The 16778-nt window shown below is 37.5% G+C and overlaps 1 protein-coding gene across 2 annotated transcripts in view; it reads right to left on the bottom strand.

Moving 5' to 3' along the window:
• tbck (TBC1 domain containing kinase) overlaps positions 1–16778 on the bottom strand; it is a 43287-nt gene that overhangs the window by 5272 nt on the left and 21237 nt on the right. For both annotated transcript variants that reach the window (XM_040145617.1, XM_040145616.1), the window contains exons 23-25: positions 14730–14902; positions 5978–6141; positions 1790–1949 (exon numbers count right to left, since the gene is read on the bottom strand). In XM_040145617.1, coding sequence (XP_040001551.1) covers positions 1790–1949; positions 5978–6141; positions 14730–14902 — 497 coding nt within the window. The remainder of the gene's footprint in view (positions 1–1789; positions 1950–5977; positions 6142–14729; positions 14903–16778) is intronic.

The following is a 16778-nucleotide window of genomic DNA, read 5'->3' as shown; positions in this document are numbered from 1 at the left end:
AATGATGGCACTAGATAAATGTTGAAGAGTCAACATAGTCATTAAAACTTATCCTGAGAGAGACATAAATGTCCAAAATTATACCAAATGTAACAAATGTCATTGCAATCTATCCAACAGTTGTCAAGCTATTTCTCAAAACCATAAATGTACTCTGCATTGTGGAGCTAAAGGAAGAGTAAGGGGATCACCGAAGTCGTGAGAAGACATCATTTGGAAACCATGAATTTATGGATAAAAGTTTGTGCCAGTTGATCTAGTAGAAGTTGAGATATTTCACAAAATATTTGCAAACTTTGATCTGCTTATGGTACTAGAAAAAAAGCCAGGCAATCATCCACGTCAAAATTTCATGGTAACACATCCAACAGTTGTTGGACTGTGAAACACTGTAAGTGTTGTAGCGTGAGCTATTTTTATACAGAATTATAAAATATAAGCCCTCATAGGGCACCACCTGCTTTTTTAGGAAATTAATTAATCTAATTAATTAATTAAACTAATCATTCTAATATCATAGGCTGTGGCTTCCCAATTCAATGGATCTCCGATCTCTACTTCAAAAGGAACACAAAGCATTTAAGACTCATTAAAACATGAAACATAAAATGATATATAAACATAACGGGATTATTAATGATAGAAAGGAAAAATAAAAAATCAGATTTCACATCAGTACAGTAATCAAAACTTCAACATACTGCAAGTGGTTAATTGACTACACGACATAACAAAAAGGTTCCTAACACTAATAATAAAAGAATGGAGACAAGTATGGGACAAAAGTAAACTACAGATCTGGTTATGGTGCTAGGTGAAAAGTGGAGGGATCAAAAAAGTGGTTAAATATCATTGTTTGGGTGACATGTATGTATCCAACAGTTGTTGGATACATAACATTTCACTCTAAACTACAAATGACGACCTCATTGTGGTGCTAGAGGAAAAGTGGAGGCCAGAGTGAGTGGGATTCATCATCGGGGATCCATAAATCTCTATAGAAAATTTCATGATAATTCATCCAAGAGTTGTTGAGATATTTCATTCTGAACCACAGTGGTAGACCAACCAACAGACAGACATTGCCATCCCTACGGCTAAATGAAACAGTAAACTCGGGGGAGCTTAGGGATTTATAAGTGCCACAGGGGGTTTTAACAACACCAGGAAGTATAACCTTACACTTGGTTATCTATACTATATTGTAACTGAATATACTACTGTTCTCTCAATATTTCTAATGCACTTTAAAATAATAGCAGTGCCAACCACTGTCTCCCTAATATACTACAAAACACTTGCACAACATCTCAAGAGATTGATTCACTTTTTATGATTCTATTGACAAATCATCAGCCAATCAAATTGTGCTAATCTTTGCTGTTTTCTTGGAAATTATGAATAATAATCTAATGTATTTTTACCTTCATATAATTTACACCACAGGAAAAATAAGTGTGAATTTGCATCATGCGAAGATCCAAAATATTTGACTATTTAGAAATAGCAACACTTTGCTCAAAGGACTACACAATAAATTGTATGTACATATATATGACATTACCCTGGTAATGTGGACCATATAATACAAATCGTGGGTGAGATGAGTAACATTACTGGCCTAAACCTATACCAGCAGGCAAACTCAGCCATAATTTCGCTCCAGATAAATATTATGCGCTGTGTGCTCAGTCATATGTATGTATAGTACATATGAGTCTAAGTGGTATGTATGCTGATGTGCTGTACACAGGTGTATCTGTGCGTGTCTGTGTGGCTACTTTCTCACCATAGCAGCACTCTTCATAGTGTGGCTGATGACCACAATTACACGTCCTCTGTAGTTCTGGAGGATTCCTGTTGCGGGACACTGCACTAGCTCACCGTCAGGGCTGAACGCTGCACTGAAGGGATTGTTGATGCTGCCAGAAATATGGCCTCTGCTGAAGCTGGAGGCAGTGGGGTTAAGGAGCATGCCTTTGAACAGGTATAGATATAGGACAGATATGTATATATACGTACACATATACAAAAAATATACAAAAATACATATGAATACACATACACACATATACATATGTACATATGTACAAATACACATATACATACATACATATATATATATACATATACATAGATATATATATACATACAAATATATATATGTATACACACACACATACACACATATATACAGTATACACACAGAGCAGTAGGTTACATAGTTCTGTGTACAATTTAATCCACTAGCTGACAAATCCTATTGTGCAACATTCAACCTTGGAATTACAGGTTGCACATGCCACTTGTTTTACAGAAGAGAATATCCATCTGGCACATAGAAAGCTAAATCTAGATTGCCCTGATTTCCCCCACAAAGGTCTTAATTTAATCCACTTTTTGATACCGCAGACACCCACAACAGAGCTTTGTGCAAGATCACAATAAAGGCAAACAAGGGTCACCAAATCCTGTGAAAGTGGTCAAATCCCTTTTGTCCGTGTGAGTTATCCTGAGGGGCCTCTGTCCATCAGGAGGCTCTAGAGTAGGAATTTGGCTAGAAGACCTGCCATTTCAAATCCGTACTCTGTCCACTAATCCTTATTGATTAATGGCTCTTTAACCACTTAGACAATTACGAATTCCACTGATGAGCCGAAGGGTGAGGCTCACTCCTTCTGGTGCTCTGCATTTTTTATAGGCAGGGTTTTCTGGGACACTATACTCTTAGTAATAAATAGAAATTATCCATCTGCAAAAGAAAAAAATAATTTATGTAATATTGTAATTTTGTGCAGAGCTATGAAAAAGATGGATAAAAGGGGCTATTGAAAGGGGCAAGCAGTAGAAAGTTTCAATTTTTTTTATCTAAGGAACTTGCAGAGAATATATTTTTATTGGAGACCTACATTACAGCGTGTGTATGCATATTAACCCGTTCATATTGTCGTTGTCCTGCAAAAACCATGTACCTCCAAAATGTCAGCTTTTCATGAGGAAAGAATAACTACCTTGTTTTCATCTTTTTGATAATTTCAGCTAACTCAGTGTTTTTTTAAACCATTATTTAGCTGAAGAAGCATTAGAATTTTCTCAAGAAGCCATAAAGAAACACTTCAACACTTCAACACTTCAGTTTGTCTAAAAAATTCTGAATTGCCACTTCTGGAGACACATGGTTTTCTTTGGACGGCGAACACACACACATACACAGACATACGCTACACCCAGTGGTCACAAAGAGACTCTCCACTTGATATACTCAGGCATCGTACTGTTTATCTTAACAAAAAAGGTTTTTATGTACACAGCTGTTTAACCAAAGTGATTATCAGCTGACTGTTAAAAAACACAAGACTAAAGAATTCTCTCATGAAAAAAAAGGAAAAAAGAAGGAAAAAAAATCGAATATACTGTATCATGTAAAGGAGGAAATTATGGCCAGAAAAATGTATTCTGCTTGGGTTCAAAGGCTAATTTCCACTGCTTTTTGCCTCTGATTCTCAGACTGCAGGATGTGGTTGAGCAGCCCGGGTGAATATGAAGGGCCCAACTGAATGCTGCAGATCGTTCGTCTTGAATCTGGCCCTACCGGCCTTTGAGGGGAACCAAACATTAGTCTTTAGTCAGGAATGAAAAGAAAACAAAGTTTCACAAATCAAACCAGCTTTTATATAGCACAGGCGTATGATATACGAACAGCTACTGACATGATATAAACACACGGTGCATATATTCAGAGCTGCAATGATTACAGCTTTGACACGCTCACCAGAGTAATCTCATATCTGTGTGCAAGAAGATCAATATCAGTGAGGCTGTCTGCAGAGAAGACACTAAGTTGTAGTCATTGTCTTCGCACCTGCATATCTGTTATTCTTGCTAACCAGCACCTCAAAGCCAATACAAGAAAACACAACTGGAATCAATCACAATACATTGTCAGTAGTGGAAAACGATGACAGTATTGTGACTGTGTTTGATACTACTTTAATAAAATTAGTAAGTACTTTTCATTCATTTCATCTTACAGCCTACTAGATTGAACAAGACAAAATACTTTTGTTATTCGTCTTCAAAAGGCACAACAGGTTTGTAAAGAAATAAACGTACTGTCCAAGAATGCTTCTACTGAATGTAAAGAGATGGCTGGAAAACCAGTTTTTAAGGTCTTTACTTGTATCTTTTGTCAGAATTAAGCATGTTAGACTGTGTCCTAACAAAAACCAGCAGCAAACAATGTGTTGTAAACATAACCTTCATACACTGTTTTGATAGGGATGGCGAAAAATTAAAATTAAGAAAAGGCTTAACAGTAACAACCTGAAGGTAATATGAGACAGTAGATATCAGAGTGATGAGTCAGATTTGATGACTACTTATTATATTATAACAATGAATTAAATGAAACTATAATCAAATATTTTTTTTAAAATAGGGCATTAACAGCTCATTTGGCAGATAACACAATTTTCCCAGGACTGTGGTGGTTCGGTCAGGTCATACTTGATTGAAAGCTATCTGTCCCGGATGCTATTCGATAAGACTGCCATAGATAGACTCAGCTCAGTGCCAATTCTGGACATCACTGATCACTGCTTCCAAGTGAACCTAAAAATGGAGAAATTTCTAGGCTGGAGCAAAGTACAGGATACTAGGAACAGTCTGTGCAAAGGGGCTGTGTGGGGGTTTCTTCAAAATGTTTAACCTAACCACTAGCACAGGATTAAGTTACACAATTTCTAGACCTTTTTCAAAAGTCTGTTATTATTCCTGTGATGCAGAGCAAATCACCTGATGAGCAAGAGTTTTCTCGAACCACTGCAAAGAATTAACAAGGTAAACCGAGGGGTTGACGATGGTATAGTAGATTCATTTGTATAGGCATCCTAAGGAACAAAAACCCATGCACGACTCTTATTTAAAGATTTCTTTACAGCTTCAAATACAATCAAGCAACACATATTAGCCAGTAAATTCCCAGTAACATCTTTAATGCAAATGATTTTATTTTTCAGATGTTTTGGAGTCAGTCTTCATATTTCCCTTACTTCTCTCGGTATGGGGGTGATTGTGTCTATTAAAAGTGCTCTAAAGCAGCCAGACAAAATACTGATGTGCAAGAGTGTACATCCCTCTTGCCTCTTGCCTTGCCTGAATTGTCTGTACTATGTCCTTACTGCAGCCAAACATCTCCCGGTGTGCCGTCACACTGGATTTGCCATTCGCTGGCTAGTAAATTGACCCTGCCTCTTTTGCTTTGCACAGAGTTCAATCAGACTGAACAGTGACGCCAGAAAAAAAATTGCAAGGCTCTCCAGTGTGCAACCAGATTTGAGAGAGGAGATGAGATTGATCTCTCATTCAGAAAATATTATATATATAGTATATAGTATAGTGTGTGTGTATATATATATATATATATATATATATATATATATATATATATATATATATATATATATATATATATATATATATATATATATATATATAGTATATTCTCATTTCCTTGACCACAAGCAGTAGAGAAGGAATGATTCTGCTTGGCTGCAGTGAGTGCAAGAACAGTGACTAGTATTTTTGACACAAGTGTTTGATAAGAAGCTATATAATTTTCAACCATGTGGAATGTTGCTTCTAGCCAGATAGTCATACTAGCCTGCATTGTTAATGAGAAGAAACATCAGCAACAGGAAGATTGCTGGTGAGGCACGTTTGCTGACATAAATTCTGCAGAATTTCTACTGGAAGCAGCTTCTCTTTAACTACCAGTATCATACCGTATATCTCAGTTAGCTTTGTGGGACATAATTCAATGTTGCTCAAACAAACAAGCTTCACCCCCTGTTAAGCTGACAGAGAAAAATGAGAAATGTATTTAAATGTCTATGTATCCTTACTGTTAAGACAACTGCTGAAAGAAGTGACTGACTGACAGGTAAATTTCATAGCTGCACAGAAATGGAAAGGATACTCCTCCACGCTGCGGATGTCGACAGCAATGATTTTGGGCTTGCCGGCTTTGGTCCGCTTGGTGGGCCCAGCCAATGACAGCTCACAGAGGTCGATTAAGTCCTCAGCCGAGACCCGTGGGGAAACTTCTGCTTTCAGGTCGCACAGCGCCAGAGGATCACGAGACTAACAGAGAGGAAGTCATCGGACAGCAGATGAAGAGGAAGAAAATTATAGTACAGGCTTTCTGAGAATTTCTAAATATAATGTGAATAATGGAATTTGGATAAGTAATCATTGCAAAATGACACAAGAGAGACAGAAAGAATAGCGTCAGGATAGATATTGTTTCTCAAAAACCTGGAGACCAGTGATTAGGCCTGAATGTCATCTATGTTAAGTAAATCTCCTCTGTGTTAATGATATTTTCGACACCATCCTTTAAAACAGTCTATATGACAAACTCAGGATAGAATTACATTATGTATTACCATATAAACAGCTGAGAGAGCACCACAGATGACCAGCAGTAGTGGCTTGAACATGATCATTTCCCAGTTACCACCTGCATTGCCAAATAGGTTCATTAAAGCACCCAGCCAGAGGCAAGGCTGCAGGGGACTCAACCCTGGTCTGCAGTGGTGAGCAGGTGTGGTACCTCTGTGAATCCCATCTGCCCTGAAATCATTTTAAGCGTAAAATGTGACCAAAAAAAAAAAAAAAAAAAACCTGAAGATGCCGCCAGTTTTTAACAAGTCCCTTCAAAAAAACAAAACAAAAAACAAAACAAAAAACAAACAAAAAAAACCCAAACTAACAAAAGAAATGTATTGTGATAATGAGTAGTTATTTAACAGTCTGGTACTTCCATTCATTGTTATGCAAATTAAATAGTTGAGAAATGTTAACAGCTTTATCTGTGAACTTCAGCATGCTGTGTGAAAGCCATTTATAGAACAGAGAAGGGCCAACTGCACGTCGAGTAGGTTAAGTGCCAAAGCTCTGCCATCCATGAAATAAAATGTTTGAAAGCAGCTCCACTGGCTAGCTGAACAATCTTCCACCCACCCAACAGTGAAGAAGTCAGCGTTGCAAAGCAGGCACGTCCAGAGTCCAGAAAGAATTACATTTTTTTTTTCTCTTTTTTTTTTTTGGACAAGAATTTAATATAACAATTTCATGCACTAGAGCTGGTGCCCTGAAATCCAGGTATTAGTACCGTGTTTTTAAATCAGCAGAGTGTTGCTAATTTACATATTCCTTTCCCATACAGTATAATGAATATATGGTTCTCCAAGTAAAGTTCTAATAAGTTAGCCTACTTATAGATCAGAGTATTTTTTTTTTATTAGTATGGTATTCCTAATTTTACTTAAGTAAACTATCTAGATACTTCCTCCATCACTGACTCTACACAGCTTTCAGGAATAAACTAAACTAGTTAGTCTGTACCCTCTCATTCATGTGTTTAAATTGAGCAAGTAAATTGTCTATGTAATCATAACAACCAAATAATTATAACATCTGAAAGTAGAAAATGTGCTCAGTAGAGCGCAGATCTCCACCAAGGCCAATGTCAAACAACATAAACCAGAACTGAGAGGAAAAAAATGCAAATTCATAGTAAATGATCTGCATCTGCCCCAAAATTGCATGGGTTCTTCCCTGGCCCATGCCCCAGTCCTCAACCAAGTTTGGTGAAAATCGCTTCAGTTGTTTTTGCGTAATCCAGCTGACAAATAAAAAAAACAAATCAACCAATGAACAAGCAGACACAGGTGATCACATAACCTCCTTGACAGAGCTAACAAACCCTTCCAATTAAGTGTCACCAGGCATAAAGAAAGTTTTTGTCCGTCTAGCCAAAACCCTATACTGGTGGTTATTTGACTCACACTGTCAATATTGCATAATCTGACTGCAAGGTTATACTGAGGCCCAATTCTGAGTACGTCTGAACCCCATTCTCTCCTTGTAAAGCTTGACTGTTGGCTGTGACAAGAGACAGCTGCTACATTTCCTCTTTCAAATTTTCTCAAATAATTGGGATTTTGTTTTTGTTTCTAATAAATATTGATAGTCTTATCATTTCAACAGGTATCAGATTTTAGGCTGATAATAGTAAAAACTTTGTCTCTGTGCAGCTTCAACACAGAGTCAGAATGGGAAAGGGGAAGAGACTTGAGGAGGGATGCAATATCAAGGCATGGTGACAGTGTAACAATCAGAGTAGTATGTGTAAACCAGCTAGTTCAAGGCCAATAGCAAGCCACTTGTCCAAGTTCGGTGAAAACATCAGAGTACTCGAGAGTAAATTGGGGTGTGACTGCCAAAGAACACACCTCGTCAGTCAAACCTCCCTTTGTAGACTAAGCTTCGAATTAAAAACCAACTGTAAAGTGATTGATGACTTTCATTTACACAGTAATCTATTCTGACGCTTTACGCATCTGTCGTTTATCAAATTTTATTTAAATAGCCCAATATCTCAAATCACAAATTTACAGTTCCTCCCTGTTTTATTCTACATCTTTTTCAAATGATTTCAATACATTAAACAAACTTTTTTTATTTTTATTCAAAGATATGAGAAAGGAAATGAAAAAGATAATATTTTGTTGCTTCACAAATCTAAAACAATTCAGGCATGAGCAGGACATGTTGAAAGAAAAACAATGTACATCTTGGCTATAATATCCCTTTTAAATCATTAATCTTCAAAGGGATCACTAACATGCTCGAGTGATAGATAAAATGACATGATACATGGTAAGTAATTAATTTTTTCGTCATCATCATGACGTGCTATTTACAAATTGTTACTGTTACTGTAATCTTCTGCATGCTGATGCTCCCTCAAGCAGCAAGACAGAAATTAAATGTTCAAAATGGATCAAACTAACGTGTTAATCAAAATTTCTAAATTCCTCAGCATCTACACTCAGACCAAACTGGCATGTTTTTGTGTTTCGTAATATGTCTCTACTGAGATAAATGTGTTACACATAAAGAATCTAGTATTAATCTAGTTTTAACTTATACATTTTTCACACTATCTGAATATTCTCTCATCTTGGCCTTGCAGCTTTTCAATTTACATCCAGCTCCCCTTAAAGATACCCAAGCCTCCCAGATAGCACTTACTACTGGGAAGTGGAGGTTATTTATTTCAGATGAAAACTTGTGATCCATGATGATAAATTCTGCAACAAGATGAAATAAAATCCAATTCCAAAAGGACCACATTGGTACCAGTCTCTCCATTCAATGTGAAAGGGTACTTTGGTTTTTGACCAGATACAGTGTCAGTGTGTTCAGCTGGGTCTTAACCTCGGGAACTGACAGAGCTTTTCACTGTAATTATGAACGTTTACAGCAAGTCCTTTTGACTAACACTTGCCGGTTTATGGCTGAGGCAATGGTGCATGAGGCTGTTTTCATGGGTGCATGAAAAATCACTTGAGTCACATACTCTAGCGTACTAGATGTAAAGCTGCTGGTCGATATAAAATACGATTTGCTCCTCGTCTCATGTAGTCAGGTACTCAAGTTAATGAGTAAAGAGAGGGGAAAAGAGAAGAAAGGGAACAATAAGAACGGGTGTTTACTGATAAATAAATTCTGACTCCAGTTTAATGATCAGTCACTCTTTTGACCTGTATATATTTTTCAGCATTTCACTAAATAAACACCAATCAGACAAAAAGAGGTGAAAATGGCAGAGTGGGTCCATCAGTCTTCCTTTAAGGAATGCTTTTTAAAAGATTACCCACTAGAGTTAAAAATGCCTTTTAAGCACATGGTATAAACTTAGCAAAAGACCATGGATTATCAGCTGTTATGAGAGCCCAACAATGCTAATCTTTTCTGTACACATTACTAGAGAACACTGATGGATGATTGTTCAACATGTTGTGTTTGGTAACGGGAAATTTTGAACCTTTCTGCTGAAGGTCATCAGCTAGGCCAGCTATGAGTTAGTCTGAACTCAGCAAATTGGTGCTATAAGCTGAGTCATCATGTACTGTGGGAGCAGACGTCCTACTCTGATGCCCAGAGTCCTGTGCTAAGTGCTAAGATGTGGGACTGTTGTATTCAACTGGTCTGTGACTTTGTCTGAAAAGTGGATGATGACACTGGACAGCTCCAAAGAGCTGAATGGGCCCATCTGCTTGGATCATATGAGCTGATCAGCAAAGATGAGTGGCAACACCTAATAATGTCTTCAGTACATTTAGCAAAACATACTACTACTACTACTACTACTACTACTACTACTATAATAATAATAATAATAATAATAATAATAATATAGCCTACTGACAGAAATAGGGGGAAAAAAAGCATCCTGTATTTGCCGGGGGCTGATGGAGCACTTTGTCGTGATGTAAATGTCACGATGAGCAGTGTGTGCCAGCTGAGAATGGCTAAATGACACTTTAGCATTTCACTGGCCTGAAAGTGATGAGCCAAAGCTGGAGCTGCTGATAAACAGACATAAGACACTGCTTTGGATTTGTGTGTGTGTCTATGCACAAATGCTCATGTACATATTTGACAGAAATCATCACTATCACTTAACATGTTGAACTTGGAACTACAGTGTTGTACAGCTTGGATAAAGCTTGATGACAAAGTCAATGACTCATTTAAAGTGCGTTCACACTGCGTGATTGTAACTGTGCTGAGATTTTTACATATCAAACACAGTCTGTGGTGTTTGAGCCTAATTTCTAAAACAAAGACATGTTTTATCTGATAGGTTTGCAGTCAGACAAAGTGAAGAAGAGCATATTTGAGGCCATGATCTGAGAAAAACGCTGACAACAAATACCCCTCAAATACAAACAGCAATTTCCACATAGGACGATTTTAAAATGAAAAATCCTCCCAGCTTTTCATATACTTCCTGTTTTAATTCTGGCCACACAGCAGTTTCCGATAGTGCTCTAACATGAATGATTTTTCTTGGGAAGAGCAGAAAACCAGCCTCCTCTAATGAAAAGTTATCCCTATTTTTGCTGACCAAGTACAGAATTTGAGTCCAGACGTGCACTTTGACAAGTGAGTTCCAGAGCCTGAAATATAATGCTGTTTTAGTGTTGCATAAGCAACTTGCTTTGAACTTAAGTGTAATGACTAAAACAGGTTTTCATATTTTGCTCACCTTTGTGAAGCATATACCGTTCAGTTTTTGTTGACAATGTGTCAGAGAAGTATTCATTCAACTCTCTGGTCATTTTTTATGCCATAGTTAGTGGTGGTGCTGTATTGGATTGTATAATATTGATTAATATTTTTAAAACATTTCATATTCTCAACAAATCTGTATATAATAAGCTTCAAAACACTACAATTTATTGCAGGGGTTTTGTATTAGACTGCATTATATACTATGTTTATATTATAGAGTTGTTCTTGTGATTGTGACTAAGCCCGGTGCAACATAAATTATAATAAGTCAAGAATGAATAAACAAGTTTAAACCATTCACTACAAATGCTCCATTCACTCACAATTTTACATGTTCATGGGAACACATAGCACACAAGTACTGACAAACTGGAACCAGGGAGCATTCCTCTTTACTCATGGACATCAGTTTGCTCAGTCATTGAAATATGAGCTCTGCCAGCCGTTAGGTGACAGTGAGCGAAACATCTGCTCATCCGCAGGGAATGGCACTAGACTCCTGTGAACTGTACCACATTATGATTAACTTGAATCTTCTCAAAGTAACCAATATTCCCGATAACTTCCCAGCCCAATCTAACACGAACCTCTTAATGTGTATTTCAGTGGCTAGAAAATGCACAAGTCTTTCATGTGTGTTTATTTTGTTGAGGTGGGCAACTTATACATGCGGGAACACATTTAGCTGTGTAGAGCTGTTATGGCACGAAAGCTGGCCTACAATGGCTCCCACTTAATATAGCAGGCTTCATGTGCACAAACGTGTATGTGAATGCCATTATCAAGAAGGGATATGAGAAAGAAGAAGACCATCTAACTGAAGGCAACCTAAATTCATGCCAAATACTGATGAAACAATTTAATTAAGAGTACAATATTTTCATGTTTTTTTTTGTTGCTATTTTGACATTCTCTTATTAGTGACCAAGAGAATGGAGAAGTAGAGCTTTCTTCCTCCTTTTTCACTCACTCACACCAAGCTGACTGGACACTAGCTGTCCAGTGAGATGGATCTCTGTTCACTACGAGGGCTGAAAATACGCTGACAGAGCCTCCTACTCTGTTACCAGAGAGAGGGGCAATAGGGAGGCACGCAAGATAAACATACAGTATATGTGTCACTACAGTATCAGCCATCCCACTTTTTATTTTATTTTTTGGCAGGCTAGTTCTACTGCTCTACAGGATCAGTAGGTATTGTGCCTCGTGATCTCTGTCCTGACAAAAATTTTCCTTTTGGAAATTTTTCATGCTAGAACTCTTAGTTCTTTTATATTCAAGGCTTAAGACTGTTCTATTTGCCACTGGCTTTTATCAGATTACATTTGGGACTATTGATTCATTTCTTGCACTCTCCATTGCAGCTATGCTGTAACTTTTATTCTATCCGTTTCAAAGGATAAGTTAACATTTTCAAGGCTGTCTTAAAACAATAACCTGGTGCCCGTATGAACACTGCAACCAGTTTTGTACTGACTTATCATTCCTCTTGCTCATACTGTGTTTGAGTATCTGTGTTTTCACATGTCACATTTTAATCTGTTGAATCTCCAACTGAACTTCATAATCCATGGCAGCCATGGATCAATGCCACCACACATACAAATGAGCCTCAGATGAATGAGAAAGATTACAGCTGTCACTTGAGGACACAGCAGACAGGGCTGACAAGAATATTTGTGAGTTTTCTGAACCCAATGCATTGAGGTGTGAAAGGCAAACAGGTCTGCGCCACGAAAACTAAACAAAGACAAAAAGCCTGTATGAGTGACAGCATTATATCAATGAACACTCCTCAAAATAAGTATTAACTGAGTAATAACACCTTTTATTCTGGTTTGTTTGAATACATTTTTATTTTTAATTGCACATATATATATGTATTACTGTATCTTAGGAGGGATGGGCTTGCATTTTTAAACAAATAAATATTTGGCCACTGTGGGACTTAGGGACTGAAGTTGCCATGCACTGCATCGAACTATAACTTTTGATTGCTGAGTACTGGGTTCTCTATGCACCTCTAAAATCAGGTGTTGATTAATGAAGAACAAGTGTTGGGTAACGTGCAGTGTGTCACTCTTGGTGATATTCAGACAGAGGGTGGGAGTAGCAAGAATTTATAACCTGTGACCAAACAGAAAAAAATGGATAGCAACAGTCTGAGGTCTTTGGAAACATTTCTCAAAGAAATAAATATTGGAGAAGTAAAATCTGCCACACAACTTAAATAAGCTGTGCTGATAATACACATTTAATAAACCTTTTATAAAGCTCGAGGCAAAAATCATCCATCATGTCTGTATGGGTGACAATGAATAAGATGTAGAAACGATCCTTCAGTCTTGTTTTACAGAATACTGACACAGCATAAGAACCACTTCCATGTACTGACTATGTTAACAAATGATAAATGGTACAGATTTATTCCAGAACAGAAATCAGAAAGCACATATTTTACCAATTGGGGGTTCCCTTACATTAATAGGTTGATATTCATATTTCAATTTAGTGAATCAGAGCATTTGAAATGAAATTGGCAGTATTGCCTTACAATAAAAGAATGTTTGGAAAGTGAAGGGAGAGGAATTTCAGTATTATATTTTGGTAATTATTGATGGTTATTTCTTGTGATAGTGAAAATATTACACTGATAATACCCTTTGAGTATTGTAATAACCACTACCATAATATCGACAAGCATATTACCTGTTTTCACTACTACTTACTCCTCAAAACAGAACCTTACCTTAACGTCGCCTAGTATTGCTCTGCATTTGCATCAGCTCAAACTTAAGACAGAAAGATTTTACTCTGATTTCGCCCATCTGTTATTGAGACAATATTACCGGCTTGAAAGTGGATATTTTTAGTAGACAGTTTGCCCATATCTATCTACATGTTCTTGAGTTACTTTAAGCCATAATTGGTACTCTATTACAAAAATAAAACCACAATATACCAAGATATTCTTATTGTTCTTACCAAGCTAATACCTCTGAAATTACCCAAACTATCTATTACTATGTTATTACCAAGCTGAAACATAAAGTGTTATTAATTATTTCACTTGTTTGTTAAAAGGGAGAGTTCTGGCAGCATAAAAAGTGTTATTCTGTCTCTAAAGTATATTTTCATTGAAAACTCTGTTATGTTGTGTTGAGGCCTTGAACAGTCGGAGTAGATTTAATGACATAGCTATTGACCTCAGATACCAGATACGACGGTTGCCTTACAAGGTCTAAGTCGTCCACTGCGCTGAGTAACACCAGGAAAGAAATAATAAAAGAACACCTCCCTCTGTCAATTAATGTAAAACGTCACTGACCCAGTAAGCGTGCGAAGTTTCACAGTTCACACATCATTTCACAATCTCAGATCCCAGATACCATGGTTGTGTTACAAGAATGAAACCTTCCAGTGTGCTGAATAAAGGATACAGTATAAAAACAAGTCCCTACAAGTTCCCACCTTTGTGAATCAAAGGTGGCAAAATTTCAGTTTCACTTTCTGCATTTTTGTACAGTTAATGTATATGACTGTGTGTGTGCGTGCGCGTGTGTGTAATAAGTAAAACTTACTAGGTCGGTCTTGGGCATGTCCTGGTAGTCAGACGAGTGGTATGTTGCTGTTTTCCCAAAGCCATTGTCGCCAGCGACCTTCGGCGGCTGAGCATGTTGTCTGTATGTAGCGCTCTTTGGAGTCCAGCAGAAGAGGTTGATGGATTCACGGACACAGCGCTCAATGTCAATTTCTGTGCGACAAAAAGGATGGGAGAAAAACACGAAAACGTTACTTGCCAATGTTGGAGGCAACAGGGTAGTCCTAATATTGTTTTTTTCATGGATTTCCTTAAAAAAGTGGCCAATAAAAAAGCTAGTAAACATTGCTCTCCACCCAGTTAGTGAAATCGAAACTTTTTTTTTAAGCTTACCTAACTAGGCAGTCAAACGTACCTTTAACACCATATGCCTAGTCATCATCAAAGAAATGTGGAAATTAGCAGTCTTGGACAGTAGCTTTTTACAACACAACACTTAAAGTATTGGAAAAACTAAAATTGTGTCCCACTAAATAATAAGTTAAGAGATCACCAAGGTTATTACAATTCATCCTAAAGTCATAATTGTTGAATTAAATTCAATGATAATCCATTCAATAGTTTTGGAAACATTTCACTTAAAACCTCAGAACACAGGGTATTCTGTTAATCTCTTAATCCTCAATTTCTACTGACGACATTTTACTCAAACAATTTATTTAACTGCTGTGTGAGAAAAAACATAAATGAATAAACAAAGTCAAAAGCATGAGAATAAAAACATGCGATTCCCTCCCTTAAATCACACATAAATCAGAAGAGATTATGTAAATGTGTTGTGGGAGTATGAGTTGTAGAAGTGAGTAGCTTGACCTTGGCATTTTGCTTTAAGATTAATAATCTTAAATAGTCATCCAGCAGCGCCTGCAGCGCCAGCAGCTCTTTAAAATGATAACTACCCGTTTAGCTGCTGCCCATAATCTGAGCTCTTGTCCCAAAATAAGTTTTTAGTGCATAGTAAATTTTTCTTCTCTTCCCCCTAGTGCCTCTCCAGCAGTATCCATCCTTCTCCTGCCTCTCACATTGAGAATAGAGAGGATTAGGGAGCAGGGACTCTGTGGATTAGCCAAGGATTTGGGTAAATTAGGAATTCTTTCTTTCACACTGACCGCCTCTCTCTTTCACTCCCCTTTTATGTGGATAATAAGAAAGTCTGGTTAATGAGCGCTCTTCGGTATGACCTGCACCGGGGCCAGGCTAAAGTGAAATTATATGGAAGATGTATCTCACCCCCCCCCCCCATCCATCCCACAGCGGTGTCAAGGTTAGGGGATTGTCAGCTCTCAAGGGCTAGGACCTCACAGACTCAGTTACAAGGTTCATTCCAGTGAAAAACACACTGGTGGTCTGAGATTTCTCACCCACAGCCTCACAGGCAGTTCAGGGAAACACATTTTCCCTCCCTGGAGCGACAAATTCTGCACGCAATCATTCCTTCTGCTAAAAGAGGCAGAAAGGAGGAAGAGGAGATTGATAGCGACTTTAACAAGCCCTGGGCTCAGCTGGGAATTCCACAGTAGCCAATTCTGTTAAGGAGCAATTTTTCTTTTTAGTCCGACAAAAGTAATTATGTATAGGTGTTGATTGTGGGCTGTGACTTGTTGCCACAAATAGTAGAACAGTATGATTAGTTAAGAGCAGCTCTGAGGCTTTGTGGAATTGGACTGTGGCGCAAAGGAAGATACAGCTGACAATAAGGGAAATGAAAGAATTTAGTGAAATAAAATAAAGAGGGAAAGTCTGTTGTACTATAACGTTCCAACCCATTATTTTATAACAAACACACCATGAAATCAGGAAAATTAGTCTTGATCGTCATTCCATTATATAAAGCCAACCAACGGTACAACCATCCTTTTTCTCAATAGCCATTTAATTGTAAACCAAGAATAAATTGATGATATTAGGTGTGGTGATGGGAGTGGGAAGTGACTATCTATTGTCCAGGGGTTTGTCCATCCATCCAGCTTTCATACATAAAAAACACGAGGGAAAGATGCATGCCCTTGCTCTATCCCATTTCAATGTT

This window comes from Xiphias gladius, chromosome 15 (assembly GCF_016859285.1).
Source record: "Xiphias gladius isolate SHS-SW01 ecotype Sanya breed wild chromosome 15, ASM1685928v1, whole genome shotgun sequence".
NCBI lineage: Eukaryota > Metazoa > Chordata > Actinopteri > Istiophoriformes > Xiphiidae > Xiphias > Xiphias gladius.
The sequence above is the reverse complement of the archived record's forward strand: the minus strand, read 5'-3'. Positions and strand labels throughout refer to the sequence as shown.